Raw genomic sequence first — 19,832 nt, 5'->3', positions numbered from 1 at the left:
AATTTTCAGGTCATGAGACACTTAAACCTTAAATTAGCATACTAATATTCATATATTCAGGAGCAAAAGAAGAAAATGCTAGTTGTATAATCAACTCAATGGGGCAAAACACTTTGGATTATAGCATTTCATTTTGCTCCAAAAATATAGCACTTTTAAATTTAAATTTTTTATCTCTGGACCTTTGTGAATGACGTGACTTTATTTCTAAATTAAACCAGCATTTTAAAAAGTGTCCTGTTAGGAAAAAAAAAGATGAGATAACAATTTTGGGACATTTCATATTTTCCCGCTGTGTTGTTCTTATGCTGTTTTAGATAGCTTTTCAACTCTTAGAACAGTTTAAGCTGCAGGGAAAGGAGAAATTATCCAAAAATGTTTTCCCCCAAAACATATTAAATTCTATTTAATGTACATCTGGGTCTAAACCCATTAGATATACATATGAACCATGTAAGCACACTTTCCTATACATACTATGTAATTCTCTCTTCCTAAGTAAACTAAATCTGGCTATTAGAGAACTACTAGGCCACCATAATAATAATACAATTACTATTTACTTTTGTAATACTATCTGAACAAACTTGAAATATTTTAAAAAGCGTATCAGAGGGTATTTCTCCTGAATTTTGCTGCAACAATTAGAATCAACATCTATACTATTACAGCTGTGAAGAGAAAACTGTTTTAAGAAACAAAACAAGTTCTTGAAAAAATTGATTGTATTCTGACTAGAAGTACTAAAACAAATAAGGATTTCAATTCAGCACACCTAACTTTCTGGTCAAGGTAGCAAAATCGACAACAGCTCATAGAAACTTTAGAAAAACCCTTTTTGCCAAAAGCAAATTCCAAAATAAATATATAATAGTTTTGCACATAAAATTGAACTCAAATGCTGCTAATTAAGGGGTATTACTTTTATTAGCCAAGAGTGCAATATTTGGTTTAAATGCTCCAGAGATTTTACGTTATTATGCAAACTATTGTACACACAATACATCTCACTAATATAAAGTATAGCCCTACTCAATTTAAAGAAATGACACTGTACATTCTAAGTTTCCCTTTTCATAGTATAAACCCATTTAAGTTATTCTTTTCAGCATCCTGCATTCAGGAAAAGCATTACAGCTCTAGAAGCTTCCTTAAACTGTATGGCATCAATTGATTAGGAAGCTGCATTCTCTCCAATGCAACAAAGTCATCATTCTGATTAACAGCTTTCATGTCTTCCACAGTCCAGGAAATGAGTGTTACAAATCACCTCTTGAACTTGATTTCCATATACTACAATATAACACACTGTTCCCTTCAAACCCAGCTGCATCAGCCTTCTGAATTCATAATGATTGCAAGGTTCGTTTACTGAAATAAAGACCACCAAATTGCACATACACACACACTGCATAAAAGTTGGAACTTCGTGCAGCAGTAAATGATCAAGGCATAGATGATATCCAGTGTTAGGTTTCAAACAAATTTGCATGACATTAGATTAGCTAAATTTGTTTCCAATTGTGAATCCAGTATGTTGCTGGGTTCTATGTTGTTAAAGCCAAATGATAGAAGAAACAAAGTCATATATTTTCTTTAACTGGAAATTCAGAAACTTTATGCAATTAGGGCAAGTACAACTTCATTATTTACTACTAACCTTTTCTTATATATCCAGTAACTAATAATATCAAGGGACCAATTGGGAGAATGTTGTAATTACCTTCTTTTTGTACTGCTGTCTTTTCCACAAAAGAATGGTCATTATTATGAGAGTGATAAACTTATAGAATTACAATTCAATTGCATAATTTTATGAAGGAATGCTATTAAAATGGTTCATGTCCAAAGTAGATATATAACTATCTACCTGATAAACAAATCAACCCATTGAGTCATAGTTGAGGCAATTAGAAGTTAACCACCTGTGTGGGATGAAAGTAAGTACTATTTAATGTTTAATGAATTAATCATCGGATGAAGCAGAAACAAATCTCAATAAAAATCCTGTGTCAATATATTGTTTGAGTAGCTCTGTTTGGACAGAGAAATCTTGAACTGACTAATATAATTCATCCTCAGATATCTATAAAGTACAAACTCTCTGTAGGAAGGTATTCTGACATAAGGCCGTGGGACTTATATCTCCTGTTTACCAATGAACCATACTTTTTTCCAGAATGTTAGCCATGTGCTGCATTGGAGAAAGAGGCTATTGCTTTAAGGAAATGGAAAGATTTCTTAGACAGGATGATGAGCAGGTATCCACTTCTGAAAATGGGGTTTTGATAAGAAATATAGGTATATAGAAACCTTGGTGGATCAGCCAATTACTCGGCTAACTGATGTAAGGGTTAGAAGGCTAGCATATGTCATCTAGATCAGGGATTCCCAAGTCCCAGGACGTGGTCCTGTGCCAGGCCACAGCCTGTTCAGAACTGGGCCGCAGAAGTGGTAAGTGAGTGCACACACACACACAGCTACATTTATGCATGAAACCATCTCCTCTCTCCCACCCCAGGTCACTACCAGTCCATGAAGCTGGAAAGGTTGGAGAAAGGTGATCTAGATAAATTGACAGTGTTCAGAAGCAATGATCAAAATGCAGAACTCTATGAACGACACTGACCTCCAATGTTCTTATAAAATTCTAGAAGCCAAATATATATATAGGTAATTGGAAGTTGAAAGTTGCAATCTGTAAAGTTGTTTTTCCTGAAATGCTACTTATTCCGCATACAGGATTAGGTAGTGCGTTTTTTTTTAAAGAAATATTAATGTTTTGATAAGAAAATAAGAAAATCTTTGGAGTTGGCTATTCAATTTGATAGGAACAGAGAACAATTTAGGATAAGCAGTAGGGACAATTCCCATTTGTCATGCTTAAAAGTAATAATACCAAATCATTTATGTTTATATTGTCTTCTACAGGGATGGGGTGGGGTAGAAAGAAAGAAATGCTAAGAAGGTCATTCCATTTGAAATGAATATCTTTGGAATCTAAAAGAAAAAACTGATCACCCATATGACACCAATAGGTAACAGGGCATAAGCATAGAACATGTTAGTCAGCCAAAATAGCCAAATAGTTATACAGAAACTTGTATTCTTAACCATATTGGGGTAGAGACTAAGCTAGCCTGGGAACACTAACGGTATTAGTCTCAAGCCAAGAAAGGAAAACGGAAGGCTTAATTTTAAAGAATAGAGATACAAAAGCCATAACAAAAACCGCAGAATGCATCCATCTCTGAATAGATAGGTGAAAGGAAGTACATACTGAGATAGTGCTATAATAGAGATCATCTTGTTACTCTAGACATTGCCAATAAATTGGCCAGAATTATTCTGACTGAAAATATCAGGTCTTGAGAATTCTTGTCATGTTAAACTTCTAGAAATAAAAGCTTTGCACTATTGAGAGAAAAAGGTATATTATTCACCTCACAGTAATGGTACCCATCTCTTCTGCATCTCAAAAAGACTTAAATCTCTTATCTCTGACTTCTGCACATTTCTAATGACATTCTTCATCTTTTTATACTGGAACCCAATTTCCAATAACTGATATAAAATGAGAGAGCAAACAACTCAGCTCAGTTTAATTTTTAAAAAAATATCTGAATTGTGGCCATTTCATGACTATTTTGAATAAGTAGCCTCTTATTTCTTTCAAATGCTTTTTAAAATATAGATCATATCCATGCCATGTATTCATTTCTAAAACCTTAATAGCAGCATGCAGAGAAAATTGCTGTAACTTCTTTAATGTTCTCTCTTTAAAAGATCTGTCAAAAGTGCAAAGTAGCTATGGAATAGAATAACAGAGTTGGAAGGGACCTTGGAGGTCTTCTAGTCCAACCCCTTGCTTAGGCAGAAATCCCTATACCATTTCAGACAAATGGTTATCCAATCTCTTCTTAAAAACTTCCATTGTTGGAGCATTTACAACTTCTGGAGGCAAGTTGTTCCACTGATTAATTGTTCTAGCTGTCAGGAAATTTCGCCTTAGTTCGAGGTTGCTTCTCTCCTTGATTAGTTTCACTCATTGCTTCTTATCCTACCCTCAGGTGCTTTGGAAAATAGCTTGACTTCCTTTTCTTTGTGGCAGTCCCTGAGATATTGGAACACAGCTATCATGTCATCCCTAGTCTTCCTTTTCATTAAACTAGACATACCCAATTCCAGCAATTGTTCTTTATATGTTTTAGCTTCCAGTTTGTTGCTCTTCTCTGCACTCTTTCTAGAGCCTCCACATCTTTTTTACTTTGTGGCAACCAAAACTTGATGCAGTATTCCAAGTGTGGCCTTACCAAAGCATTATAATGTGGTATTAATATGATCTTGATTCTATCCCTCTGTTTATGCAGCTTAGAGCTGTGTTGGCTTTTTTGGCAGCTGCAGCACACTGCTGGCTCGTATTTAACTGATTGTCCACTAGGACTCATGATATTAATACTATGATAAGTCATGATATTTTTCACCATATCTTGAACCTAAAATGATTGTAGGAAGCCCTTATGCTGTGAAACACTTGATAAAACCAAATTTGGAGGAGATGAATAATGTAAACTGATTTTATGGCACACTTGGAAAATAAGCAAAATACAATTTGGGAAGTCTTAATAAGTAACAAATTAAACATATTTGCTTACCACTGGTGAAGGTGAAAGTGCAATATTGCCTATAGAAGCTTTCAGTTCATCAACGGTTGCTGCACTCTTAAGAGTGTCTTTAGATTGCAAAGGTTTAATCTTAATATTGAATTTCTTGTGTGCCTCCTCTTCCTCTTCAGATTCACTTGAAGAATAAAAGTGCTTTCCTTTGGTAGGTAGATCACAGTTAAAGAGAAATGCAACGGATCTGTAAACTACAATACAACGATCAGTTTCAGAATAGTCCTATCAAGGCACCAGTTTTAAATGAACAGTACGATTCCAGTGGTGTACAATACAATTTTAATACAGTGCAGTACATTACATTACAGTACATAACTTGGAAGTAAAGCTCTAAACTTAGAAGGGGAAATCAGACAGTGGAAAGGATCTCGAATGAGCCTTGAATATGATCCATTGTAGAGAGTTCTCCATCATGGGAGCAGATGGCATCTGGAATCAGGCAATCTCTTCCCGGTGGCACACTTATATACCGGTTTTTACTGGGAACCTAGGACTAAAAAAGCTGATGATACTGGAATCCTATTCTTTTTATCCCTGTTGGGATTCCCCCACCCCAATTTTAGAGAATTTAGACATTAGGAAGATTACATGACTGCGTTTTGAGGAGTTGGGAATTCTGGCAGGTGTAGCAAGATCATCTGCCTGAGGAAGGAAGTTGCAAATTAAAAATAAAGGATATAGCCTGGTTCTTCTGGTCTGATGCTGTATCCTTCTTCATCAAGTTCAGGTGAATTCTGGTATGGCAAATACAGTGAGGAAATCAACATATAAACATTATTTTCTCCCCACCCCCCCTTTTCCTCAAAATCTCATTAATGAGGCTTTTACTTATTCACTTTGAGAATTTATAAGGCCTCCTAATTAAAAAAAATTGCTACAACACAAATAAACATTAACAGAAAAGAAACCTGCCATATATCATTAAAAAGTAACCAGACATATAAAGTCTAGGCACAATCATTCACACCTTATCGGACTGTTGCAATTAATTCCATAAATGGGAGTATCCTTAAAGCTATAGCTGACCCCAAAAGTGGGAGCAAGCAGGGATGGGTCCCTCTCAATTAGACTATGTAATACCACTATTGTATTAGTTGCACTGGGTACCAGTGGGTTTTCAGATACAATTCAAGATGCAGTGGTTATCTATAAAGCATAGAAATAGGTGATTTCGAAGGACTACCTCTCCAATTTCTGCCTATTCTACAAAACCTGATGTATGAGCCTGCTAGTAATATAAATATATTTTTGTTGGGCGTTATCCCTGATAGGGTATGTATTTTGTTTCTTTACCATTGTTTTTGTACTATAATTTTTTTCGAAACTCTGTTAACTACCTTGAATCACTCTGCAAGTAGATGGTCATATACAGGTAGTTCTCAACTTATAATAATTCATTTTATGACTGTTCAAAGGTACAATAGCACTGAAAAAAATGACTTATGACCTGTCCTCACACTTGCAACCATCACAGCATCCCCGTGGTCATATCATAAAAATTTGGGCGCTTGGCACTTGGCATATATTTACAATGTTGTAGAGTCCAGAGGTTATGTGATTGCCATTTGTGACTTTCCCACAAAAAAGCAGTCAATAGGAAAATTTGTCTAATGACTGCATTTGCTTAACAACTATAGCAAGAAAGATACGAAAATCAGGACACTTAACAACTGAGAAGTTCTGATCCCAATTGTGATTGTAAATTGAGGACCACCTGAACATTAAATACATACTGTACCTGCATATGTGTCACTCAACTTATTAGACAGTGAGTAAACATAAAAATATTTTAATCCAAACATTTAACCTCCTAGGGGATATCTTGCAAAATAGTTTTACTATATCTAGACTCCATTGCTATTTCTTAACTTTCAGCGTTCCAAATAATCAGCAGAAATGTATTCAGTAGGTGGATATTATTATCAAGGACAAAGATAAACATGGCTGATCTCTTCTATACATAACCTATTAGTTTCATAGGGAAAAAATCAGTCCCCAGGCCAACTGCAGGGATGTATCTGGTAAGTGGATGTATCAGCAGAATACTTTACATACAGGTGTTGCTACTGATTTTGTGCTGACATGATAGGATCAGCTATGACACAATAAGTAACCAAGTCTCACTGGAACAAAGAATGTTTTAAAAGACTGCTGTCAACTTTGAGATATTTTTTTATTACTATTACTTACATATCTTTCCCAGTCAATCTCTGAATAAAATCCATTCGGAGCACCATTTGTTCTCTTCTGTAATACATAGTTTAAACAATGTTTTTGTTTTTGTTGTTATAAGAGGGGGAATAAATTAAAGTGCTATAATTTCTTAGGAGACATGAAAAAGTCAATGTTTTCAATGGAGAAATGCTCCAACATCAATCACTCCATTATGAATAACTAAAGAGACCATTTCAGGTTCTTTACTCTGCATCTGGAAAGCAACTTTCCTTTCTTGAACTCTTGACTATTCCAAAGCTGAGAACCAGTGTAGGAATTGTAACAAATTTTATGATAATTTTCATTGGCAAAGTACAGTATAGCAATAGCAATAAGACATATATACCGCTTCACAGTGCTTTTACAGCGGTTTACTGAGTGCATATTGCCCCCAACAATCCAAACCTTGGAAGGATGGAAGGCTGAGTCAACCTTGAGCCTGGTCAGATTCGAACTGCCAAATTTCAGGCAGGCAGCAAGCAGCAGAAGTAGCCTGCATTCTAACCACTGTGCCATCACAGCTTTTATAACTATGCAAGAGATGATAGTGGCAAAAGTCCCAGATTTAATTCCTGCCACCCCATATCATAGGCTCATATAGCAGGTTTTTAGATATTGTAGCCGAAAACCCTGAAGTCATTGAGAGAAAGAATGCTGGGTTATACTGTGGGATATCCAAATATAAACTGATAAATTCTTGGGTCATAATACACCAGACTTAATTGCGATTGAAAAGAAGAGAGCATGGATAATTGATGTGGCAATACTAGGAGATAGTTGGAATAGAAGAGAAAGAATTGAAGAAGATCACACAGTATAAAGATCTGAAAATTAAAATCAAAAGATTATAGCATAACCAGTGTCCCCAATAATTATTGGCACGCTGGGTGCCATACCAGAAAATCTTGGAGAACAGTTAGAAAATCTGTGCATTGATAAAATTTCCATCTGTCAATTGCAAAAGGACATACTGCTTGAATCCACACATTTACTATGCTGGTACATTATGACATGATTCCCACTGTTGTATATATAACAATAATAACTATCCTAGAATATTTAACGGGGTTTTTTTTGCATATAATATGTAGAATCAAGATGCATAGCTTCATTTCAAAACAATGTATGATTAACATAATATAGCCAAGGTTTTCTTTTATAAATACCATTTTAAGCCAAGCTTCATAAAACAAACATTCTGTTTTCCATCTAATTTACTTGAATTAATATTACTTAATTCCCCCCTTCAAAAGCTTTCTATTACAAAACACTAATTAATATAACCATGAAATAAATAAATGTGCGTGTGCGCTTTAAGGTGCTAGCTTAGAAAGCAGGAGACTGTGAGTTCTAGATGCACCTTAAACATGAAAGCTATACAGGTGACTTTGGACCAGTCGCTCTCTACCAGACCAACCCGCTTCAAAGGTTGTTGTTGTGGGGAAAATAGGAAAAGGAAGGAGTATTAGGTGTATTCATCACCTTGAGTTATTTATCAAAATAATAAAGGCAGGGTAAAAATCTAATAAATAAATATGAACATATATTAGAAACACATAAGAACCATCCACGGTTGTTGCAGTGGCTATTGGCACACCGGGTGCCATACCAGAAAACCTTGAACAGCACTTAGAAAATCTGTTCATTGACAAAAACCCACCTGCCAATTACAAAGAGCGAAACCACCTAGATCATAGTTTGTGTAAAAGTGAAAAGTTAGTCATCTTAATTGGAGCATCAGTGGTGAAAGTACATTGAAATAAGTAACACATGAAGAATATCAAGCATGCATTGGTGTATTTTAAAGAAAAAACAACACTGTTGTAGTTTCAACATTATTGTAACCACCCACTTGAAGCTTTAGTTTAAGCCAATATTCACATTCTTACCAAAGCTGCTTTTCCGCCTTCCTGGGCACATTCTGGTTTGCTATTGTAGAATGGATCATGAGGATGAGGACTGGGTGGCTGGAATGGATTTTGTTTTTTTTTTATAGAAAAAGGGTTAAAGTGTTTGGTGGTTTGACTTCAAAAAAATACATGAAACTACATGGAGTAAACAAGCTGAAAATGAACTTTCTGAAAGAATTATTTGCCAAATTAATGTTGCTATCAGCAGACTATTTTGGAACATAGTGTACCGCTCTATTCAGCAGAAGTTAGACATTATAAGGGAATTCAGCTGAAAGCTATCATGATTTTAAATACCATCTCATGGTCTCTTAACCAAACATTAGATTGCTATGTATTTCAAAACCACACCTTCCTCCTCTTTCTTTTTTTCCCATCGGTCAATAGCCTTTTCAATTTTGTATTTCAATGCAGTATACCTTTGCCACAGATCAATCTTAGGGATAATTTAATTAAGCAATCATTGAACTATATAAAAGGGATATGATCCTAAATTCATCCTGTTTGTAAGAAAAGAGGTCAATAGTATTTTGATGTTCAGTAAGTTTTGAATAGTTGCAGGGTTGTGGTGCTCCTTGACAAAATATCCATCACATTGTGTCCGAACGTCCATCAAGAGCTTACACCGGCCCAATGTCTGATTTTTTTCAACATAGACTACCCTATCCTTGAATGGCTGGGTGGACTGGACATTGACATTTGAACCTCTATAAGTCCATGTATTTGCCATACGCTAAATAAATAAGTTGCAGGTAAAGAAGATATTTTCTTAGGACTAGAAACTGTTAGCCATGAATTGTTTTGGGTTGTTACTCCAAAATGGGATATAAACTATAAAATTGAAAGTTTGTTTTGTAATAATGGAGATGCCACATCCAGAAACTTGAAATTGATCATTGAGTTTACAAAATAAACACCTCTTCTTAGATTTAGGATTAACTACAATATCAAACTTTTAAACTAGCAACAAAATTCAGGGGATGGAAAATATACCGACTGGAACGTAGCTACAATCATTCTAGTCTGAGTAAACATGACCCACAAAGCAAGAAAATTTCTTATATCATTTAAAGTGAAATTTAACACATATTACATAACTATAGAATAGCAATCCCAAAGGTGCTTTTTCAAGAGACAACTGGACTTTCTGATTTTTCTTTGAAGACGTTTCACTTTTCATCCAAGAAGCTTCCTCAGAGCTGTAGAAGCTTATTGGATGACAAGCAATTCAAGGAAAAACCAAAAAGTCCAGTTGCCTCTTGAAAATGGGACTACCATGACCTGGATGACTGAGAATCTCCATAGTCACATAGAAAAGCAAATAACGTCACTTGAAATAATGCAAAATTATTAGATAAAAATAATCTTCAGTTTCAGACTTCACTGAAACCCAGAAAAAGAGTGAGATGTCACAGGCAGTGAATACACCAGACTAACAGTAGTAATGATGAAGCCAAAGACCGAAGTCAGGAGGCAAATTTATTGGAAAGTTGCCTACTTGATAGCTTCCTTTGTCATTTTAAGGTTTGCAGAAATATGATTTTGCTTGAAAATTGAAAGATGGGAGGAATAGAAAACTACACGAGCGCATTATCAGTATGGATGATTTAATGGAAACCATATCTGGTTGAGTCAATGCTGGTCTTCGACTTTAATAAAGATATGATCTGATTTAAACTGTCTGAGCCAAATTCTAAGTCATGTGGAAAAAATATGCCTGGCTGTTAAAAATAATCCACTAACCAAGATTGCAGAAAGTGGGAAGGAAAAATAGATTAAGACAGCGAGTAATGGCACGGAAGACTTACTTTTTCCCCATTTATTTCTTCAATATAAACTGCTTGTCTCCCCAAGTTGCTAGTAAGATATGGCAAGGACAAAACATGGATTCTAGGATATTTGTAGGAGGCTAAGGAGGGCAAAGGACAACACATCTGTCATGACATCATCATGCAAATGATCTGTCTTCTGTATTTGCTTTGTTTGTTTCATCTGTGTGACAAAGTCATGGTGTACATGCTATATGCAAAACCTATGGGCTCCACTTTCAGAATTATGTAGGCAAGCTTGGATGTGTTTAAAGAAGAAAGGACTGTATTTTGTTTCCTCCATGTCTAATATAGCAGCTCCAGAAAAGCTACCAACTCTTTCTTGTGCTTAGATCAGTGGTGGTTAAACTGGGGATAATTACCCAAATCAACAATTTGGCATAGCCTGGGGACAATGGAACAATTCATAATGGCTTGTTTGTGAGTTGAGGATCTGGATTGAGACAATTATTACTGAGATGCTTGTGTAAAACAATAGAGCCTTTTTTTCTGTGAGAGTAATGACTCCAACTGGTACAGAATGTGATGGCACGAATAATAAATGTTGCCAGATATTTGGCACACGTAACACTATTTCCGTGTGAGCTGCACTGGTAGTAACCTGGTGTGTTTCCAGGTGGAATTCAAGGTAGTGTTGGATTATCTTTAAAGTCTTACATGGTTTAGGACTAGGTTATCTGTGGGATCATCTTTTTTCAAGAGTTTCTACCTGTCCAATCAGGTCGAGTACAATTATCATGCTGCACAATGCATTCTGCACTATGTATATTTCATTTGGACATGTTTAGTGTTTTTATTGGTTTGACTGTTTTTATTGCTTTATTGTTTTTATTGTTTATAAACTGCCCAGATCCGTTGACTGAGATTGATAGCCATAAAATTGATTGAATGAATGAATGAATGAAATTAGTTGAGACTGGGAAAAGGTGTAATTCATCAAGCAGTTCAAGAATCACTAATTTAAACTATCAGTACAGCAGTGGTGAGAGTCAATTTTTTTTACTACCGGTTCGGTGGGTGTGGCTTGGTGGGCATGGCAGCGGAAGGATACTGTAAAATCTCCAGTCAGAGATGGTATTTGCTGGTTTTCTGAACTACTCAAAATTTCTGCTACCGGTTCTCCAGAACTGGTCAGAACCTGCTGAATACCATCTCTGCAGTACAGAGTAGATTGCACTATGAATGGGACCTGAGGAATGAATCAGCTTTCAAGCTAGGAAAGTCTATGTCTTTTTTCTTCTTCTTCTGCTGAACAGAGCTTTGACTAAACGATTATACATAAGTGTTCCAGGTATGGTCTACTTTTGTTTAAAAAGGAAAAAAGATAATAAAAGCAATGAGTGGACATAAGGGGATGCAGGATGATGTGTAGATGCCAGCTTTTTTCAACCTACGATTGCAACTACAAGCATTTCTACCCAATTCAGTTCTTCTGAAATCACTGCTATTGGGCTGAAAAGGAATAATGTTAAGGTGGGAGAATCAAGGATCTTGGGTCAGATGTTCAAAAAGTTAGGCCAGCAAAATTGTATTAGGACCTTTCCAGAAGATAAAGCTCACTCTCAACTAACAGCAGTAGTAAGAGGAAGCAGAAGATACCTTACTTCACAGAAGACACTTTTTAAAAAGTATCTAGAAGGCATATACTTCTATATTAATAAAACCTTCTGAATTAAGAATTCAATTAAAAGAATAATAAGTGATTACTCTTTAAAAGGAAATAAAATGATTCTTTATGTTTATCACTTCTTAAAAAGGATAAACATTTCTGTGTTTTTGTATTGTGTAAGGGATTACACAAACTTTTTAAAAGAAGGAGTGGGATAAACTTTCAATCAGGAATCATAAAAGAATAGGTTGAGTATGCTTGTCATTAAGGATGAGACAGATATGATTCAGTCCTCAATTCAACAATACAGCTTTCCCTCAAAAACAAGAAGGACATGCCAGCTAGACAAACCCACATTCACCAGTGACATAAATATGCTTGGAAAATGTTAAATTTCTGGACATCAATTTGACCATGAATCCAGCTCATAACCCATGTACTAGAAGTTCATTCACTGTTCAGAAAAGTATCATCTGGAAAGGCCCTTAGGATTCATAATTTCTAGGTCTTCATTCTTTTTTTAAATAACATTTTTATTAGATTACAGAATAAAATACAAAAATATGAAAGCAAATAATAGGAAATTTCTGGGTCTTCAGTCTGTTTGTGAATATCTATTGAGCACACTCAACAATTACCCCCATTTTTTTCTCACCAGATTAATAGGAGGAAGTCTTCTGAAATCAGGAATCAATATAAAACAAAGTTAAATTTGTATCTGAGCCCAACATTCTTTATTGCAAACATAAAGTCTAATAGCCGAGGCAAGTTTCTTTTGAAAATTAGTTCTAGCATGTATGAAAATACTAAGACCATAAATGAAAGCAACAATAATTTAAGAGCAGCCCTTCTTTCTTATTTCTATTTTCTCCTGGTTGTGATTACCTTCGGTTCATTTCCTCAATTGCAGAAACCGATTTTCCAATTTTAAATCTTGATATAATATTTTAAACTTTTTGAAATTTGAAGAGGAGGTAAAGGACTTAGACTGGATTCAAGTAAAACCAGAATATATTTAAATTTAGTTTTCTAAATTTAAAATATAGAGTATTCTACATTAACTATAGAATATAGTTAATATATTCAAAGTATTAAAATAGAAATAGGGAAGAAGATTTAAGAATGCTTAAGGCATATTTTCTATTGAATACACCTAGTTGAAAATAAACACTAATTTCAGAAAGAAATATCTTTAAAACTTACAGTTCCATCTCGGTCTGGTGATCCTCTGTAATAAAATTAAAATAGGTTCTATTTTAATGGAATCAAAAAAACGTACATTAATTTAATTATCATAACTGCTCAATAAAATAGCTGCACCGAAAAAGATTATACTTCCTAAAACCATATTTTTGCTTCAAATGTTTCTAATGAAACACTACTATAATAAAGAATAAAGCAACAAACATACCCCGAAAATCAAATTATGAAGCTGTACTGCTGCCCCTGTACATAAATCACATATCATAAATTGGATTTTTTCTCACTGCCTTCTTAACTTGCATTCCTCCCCTCCTTAATTGGCAAAAATTATACCAACATCAATTCTTCCACCCCCTTTTCCCAATGGACTTCAGCTTCTGAATTCCCCTGTCAGCATGGCTACAACTGAAGATTCTGAGTTGAACTCTGCACATGTGGAAAATGTCAGCACCAGGGGTGAAATTCAACCACCTGGCTCCACCTCGGGAGAGGTGGTAAGAATGATTAGAATCGGTAAAAAATTGCCCCAATCACCCCTGGTTGCTATTACTATTATATCAAGCCACGCCCACAGCCAAACCCACAGAGCCGGTAGGAAAAAAAATTAAATTTTACCCCTGATCCACACATATGCTCCCCTCCGCACATTCACATACGTATGGAGGACTATGAAACTGTATGACCCCAGAGATGGATAGTTACTAGAGGTTGGGTATCATGAAAGTAGTTTACTTATTTATACAAAATATGGTGTTTCACAGGACTCAGTAACATTCACACAAAATGCAAGTGAAAAGGCCCATACATTAATAACCACCTTAATTGCTGTAACAATAAAATAGAGCTACCAACGCAAAACTTCTACAAATTTCCATTTCCTAGAATGCTTGGATAATGCCTTTCACACTTTCTTACGTGCTTGTTGATGTCTTTGTTAATTCATCTGTTTCCAACCTATATTTTGACTAGCTCATTAAAAATTAGACACTTTTATTTCCACTTCATTTGGTGATTCCAGAGTGCTTTAAAAAGGTCCTTTTAAATTATTCAGAATAACGCTAGCATTTAGCTTGATGTACCTACAAGGCTAGATGTCATTCATTATAAGTTCCTCCTTTTAACATTTCTATTACTGGATTGCTGTGACTGAATTTCAGCACTGTTATGAAGTTATGAGAATGACTGTCAGGCAAACATCTGGATAATTGACAACATAAGTTGTCTCATGTTTACATCTTCTATTCAGATCTGTTCCTTTCATGTATAGTCCATATTTCTTTTTAATATAGTTCAATCTAATCCAATGGGAGGGTGTGATGTTATGTTGTGAGCAGGATTTCCAGGAAGGATGGAGTGTATTCCACAGCTCAGTTCAGATAGTTTGTGTGAGAGAAAGATGGTGAAGACAGTTGTTCCTTAATAATTCTGAGATTATATCCTTGATGTAGATAATAGGGTGCTTCAGTTTGACAAGATTCTGTCTATAGATGTGGAACAATAAAGAAATCTGCTTGGAAGAATCACCTCGTGTCTTTCTAGATTTTGGGGGCCTGTCACAGATATATTAGATTACAATTTCAACAATTCTCAGTGAACATGGCCACTGTTGGGAATATGTCAGCTAAAAAACTTTTCTTCATGGCTACATCAATATACATCCTTCCAGTCCTTGAAAAGGTATATCACAGCATAATTTACACTGCCCTGAAATCTGAACCCTAATCTGTCTCATTAAAGCTTGTAAATGGATATATAGGTTTACTGTAAGATGCTGAAGGGCAATGATTGGTCAATTCAATTGGTGTTGTTTTGCCATCTATTTAGTGTTAGCAGTCACCAGGAAAAAGCATTAACTAATGCTCTCCTTTAAGTGTGACAGGCAGGCATGAGTGAATATGAGCAGTTACCAGGATGGAGACCTCGGCCACTTTTCAGATTGTGTCAGTGACAGATAATTGGTGCAGACACTTGAGCTGTTGCTGAACATAGACATATCAGTCTTCTGGAAAACTGGCTGACCTAGTGTATGTCCAAAAATGGTCCAGCTGACAAGTTGGTGGACAGAAGACAGTTTATATTCTGATGATACATACTCAATTCACTGTAAACATTCATTTAGATAATGTCAGTTAGAGCCCTAGGTTACAATCTGCATTCGTGATGCAGATAGTGTACCCCAACTGTTTTATGGGTTTACCTAATCTGATGCTAAGAAACAGCCTGTGTGCTGACACCAATTGGACATTTGATTTCTTAGCTGATTTGCCTCCACTGGTTTCCTTTTTTAGTCCACACACATACACATGCAAACATACAAACAAACACATACATGTTTTCTATCTTTAAACTACTGTCTCATTTTTTCAATAGGCTGAAACATCCAGGAGTTTTAATGCACTGAATGCCCTCCACCCATGTCATTTTAAGTGGATCTTATGAATAGCTGCAAAGCATCTTCCTCTAGCATGTTACTAAGGAATTTAGTCAAACCAAGTCTGTGGTAGAGTTTTACCTCTTATGCAAAATGTGGCTTCATATTTTGGACAGGACATAACAGAACTTTTCAGAACCATTGAAATCAATACTGTAGGTAATCAGCATGGAGAATCCCAAAAGGGTTATTACCGCCTTTGGTTTATTCCAGCTTTAACATTTGCATATACTTAAATAAAGCAGAATAGAGATGCAAAGGGGGACATTGATTGATATTTCCTCTATTCTGCACATTTAAACAATTTAGTGGGTGGAGGTGATGATAAACTACTCCATAATTCTAATCTATAGAACTTACTTTATTTTACACATTATTCAAAAACATGATTTAAATCATGTCAAATAAACATAATTAAAGCAGAGGCACTTGATCAACAGTAATCACAGTACTCCAAAATGTTGGTGAAAGATGATTAAAAGCATTTTCACCAATGTCAAAAATGGAAAAAATCTTGTGAATTTCCTTGACCATTTCCCCCCCAGCTTTTCTTATATTTGCTATGAAACTTCTCAGGGGAAAAAGAGGTGTAGGTGTGGAAAAATGTTTTCGAGAAACAGAAAGCAGCAACATATTTAAAATATTTTTCCCTCACACATCATCCAGGGACTGTTAAGTACCACAGCAAGTAAAACAGTTTCATTTTTAAAACTCTTCTAAACCAACAATAGAATCCTGTGATATAACTGAAAAACCAAGACAATTCTTCACAGACATCTAACATCGGAAAAGCTTTCTTTTTTGAGAAATTGGCCTCTACCTTCAGTAAGTCTCTATATTCACAGTGTTGAATGAATTCAATCAAACTTGCAAACTTCAATTTGGTAGTTTAGATAAAATATAGTCATCCTATCAGGGAACCAGAGAAATGAGTAACTGTGCTTTCATTGTTTGTGTAAAACAGTCTCGTTCATGAAACAGCTCTAGTTATGTATTTGTGTGTTTGTTTACAATTCATATTTATAGGCCACCCACCCAACTAAAAATTATTTTGAACAACAAACAATTAAAAATAAATTCAGAATCACAAAAAGGGAAATGTGGTGTATTAGATAAACAGATGACACCACACCAATTAAAACAATCCCTGGCATAATAAAATTGCTATCAAGGGACATACTCCCAACTCAGGACCTTGGGTCAGTGGTGCCTTCAAGGGACATACTCCCAACTCAGGACCTCGGTCAGTGGTGAAGGCACCAAGCTAGAAAGCAGGAGACCATAAATTCAAGTCCTGCCTTAGCCATGAAACTCAGCTGCGGTACTTTGGGCCAGTCACTCTCTCTCAGCCCAACCCACCTGACAGAATTGTTGTTGTGGGAAAAATAAGGGGAGGAAGGTGTGTTGGATATGTTTGCTGCCTTGAGTTTTATTTATTTTTATTTATCTATTTGTATCCTCAGGAGTTACCATCTAGATCCCATTAGAGGGCAATGTTTTAAGGATGGGACTGGATTCAATCTAACTTTATGTATCTTACTCTTCAGATTGTTAATTCACAGTACATACTTACGTGGAATCGGTATCCTTTTCTTTCTTCCGTATTCCAAAGGCTTTCCTTGTACGCTTTTTCAATCCTGTGGAGACAGGAGAAAAAATAATGGACTATATCAGGCAGCTTTAAACTGGGCTAAGCAATACAGTAGATCAGTGGTCCCCAACCTTTGGGGCACCAGGCACCAGTTCTGTGGACAGAGGTTTTTTTCCAAGGACCGGAGGAGGCATGGTTTCGCATGCTGACTGCATCCCACGGATGGGGCTTCACTTGTTTGCGTGGCCTGGTTTTTGGCATGCCATGGCCCGGTGTCAGTCCAGGGCCCGGGGATTGGGAACACCTGTAGTAGATGGCCTAGCGGGCAATCAGATTCAACATACTTGGAAGTTAAGTCTTACTGAAGCATATAGAGAGTTGTGTTTTAAAAATAAACAGTATTGTCATATAATGAATAAAGAACTATAGAGGACCTTATATTACACAGCTCAATTAAAGCACAGAATGTACAGGACTTTTTTCACATAAAGGAATTCTGATATGATTTACTATTGAGTTTTACTGGCTTAATAGACAATTACAAGTGAATAATGGTTCTGTCTAGGATTAAATTATAAATGGCAAACTCCCTCAGCAGAGTAAATAAAACACAATATTTTAAGAAATAGATATATTTTGAAATGTTTTTACAAGCTGTTTAGAAAATGCTATTTTGGTATTCCTGTCATACCTTTCTAGATTAATAAATCCACACACACACATATTATAAAAGCAAACAGTTTTGATTAATTGACATTACTTATATTTATTAAATTATATTATATTACCAATTACATTACTTATATTTGTTAATGCTGAAGAGAACAATATCCAAAATTTCCTCTCAGATAAGAGCCAATATGATTTAGTGGCGAAGGTGCTAGCCTCAAAACTAGGCGACTGTGAATTCTAGTCCTGCCTTAGATATGAAAGTCTACTAGTGAACTTTGGGCCAGTCACTCTCTCAACCCAACCCACCTCACAAGGTTGTTGTTGTTGTTGGGAAAATAAGAAGAGAAAGGAGTATTAGGTCACCTTAGTTATTAAGTAATTAAGTTATGTTTACTCTCTTTGGAAAAAAAGATAAACAAATGAAAAAGTTATTTTTATCAAACTGGATGAGAATAAAAAAACAAAAACAGAAGGCACTACCCTCATAGCCATCTTCTACAGCTAAAAAATTGCTTCGTGGAACTGTAATTTGGTAAACATTTTTTTAAAAAACTTGCCTGCAGTAGGTCGTTATTTAGTTATTTTCCAATAAATCTATTTAGTATCTTAACTAATAAAGTGTAGGGGGATATACAGCTGTTAATTTTGTTTTGTACTTATCAATGTTTTAGATTTATCACACGGGTAACAATGATATTAACATAATAACAGAGGAGTAAATGTTATATTCTATGATTTATTCCGGTACTTGTTGGATTATTATTGCATTTTCTTGCTTCCCTTTGCTTTCGTTCTTATAAATTTTTGCTGGTCATTGACCAAATAAATATTATTGATTGCTACTATCAGCTCTGCCTTCATTGCAATACAATGTGGGAAAAGAAGCACTGCACCTACCCCCACCTAGCTTAGGGCTGCAGGTGATTCTATACAATGTCCCTGTGATACAATCCATCTCCTTCTTTCAATGCTTGCATGAAAATAATAACCTCCACTGAAGCCTCCCTACCCACGTTTGCATGAACATTGTGTAAGCCAGAACAGAACAGCTTCTCTTAGCTTTGCAGAGCTTGCTCACAACTTGTTGCTACAGTGATACCAACCCATTTAACCTCCAGAGGACAAACTAATGAATGTCTTGCTACACAAACACACCTTCGTTTCCTGAAAGTATCGTTAAGAGACTAAAGTCTGCACAACTGAGTTAGTTTGCTGGGGGAACGGGGTCATTAGAAGGACAGATACATAAGGACTGAGAGTGGAAGCAAAGAATATCTGATATCCTAGGCATTGTGTAACCAGACCAGGCTACTGCAAAGATAAAACTAAAACACAATTCTGAACAGCCCTTCCGTCCAACTGTAGGCTACACCAGAAAATATAAGGAGTCAAATATAAATCTGCCATAGAATTTGCTATTAATGGCAGCCAGCAACAGTGGTTCTGAGTCTTTATCCTTATGCAGGTAATCCTCAACTTACGATCACAATTGTCATGCCCCTGTTGGAGTCTGAATCCGAAGAGGAAGAAGAACAGCTGACAGGGAGTCGGAGTGTGGCTCCATTGGCTGTGGAGGAAACTGGGGATGGGCAAAGTCTGGCTGGGCAGAGCAGAGGAGAGATAAAACAAGGGAGAGGGAGTTCAAAGGAAGACCCAGGCCCATCCCCTCTTCATCCTAGGGTATGCAGGAAGCA

The 19,832-nt window shown here is 35.9% G+C and overlaps 1 protein-coding gene across 22 annotated transcripts in view; it reads right to left on the bottom strand.

Moving 5' to 3' along the window:
• Positions 1-19,832, bottom strand: part of SGIP1 (SH3GL interacting endocytic adaptor 1) — a 114,834-nt gene that overhangs the window by 60,012 nt on the left and 34,990 nt on the right. For 12 of the 22 annotated variants that reach the window (XM_087960422.1, XM_087960434.1, XM_087960423.1 and 9 more), the window contains exons 2-7: positions 17,449-17,512; positions 13,445-13,469; positions 8,783-8,860; positions 6,870-6,926; positions 5,359-5,413; positions 4,644-4,831 (exon numbers count right to left, since the gene is read on the bottom strand). In XM_087960422.1, the coding sequence (XP_087816548.1) occupies positions 4,644-4,831; positions 5,359-5,413; positions 6,870-6,926; positions 8,783-8,860; positions 13,445-13,469; positions 17,449-17,512 (467 nt within the window). The remainder of the gene's footprint in view (positions 1-4,643; positions 4,832-5,358; positions 5,414-6,869; positions 6,927-8,782; positions 8,861-13,444; positions 13,470-17,448; positions 17,513-19,832) is intronic. The other 10 variants (XM_087960425.1, XM_087960440.1, XM_087960437.1 and 7 more) reach the window with 3 other exon arrangements.

The sequence above is a fragment of the Notechis scutatus genome, chromosome 3 (genome assembly GCF_049901735.1).
Source record: "Notechis scutatus isolate UNSWTSFEM ecotype Mainland chromosome 3, rNotScu1.2, whole genome shotgun sequence".
Classification (NCBI taxonomy): domain Eukaryota; kingdom Metazoa; phylum Chordata; class Lepidosauria; order Squamata; family Elapidae; genus Notechis; species Notechis scutatus.
Note: the sequence above shows the minus strand (reverse complement) of the source record. Positions and strands in the feature narration are given on the sequence as shown.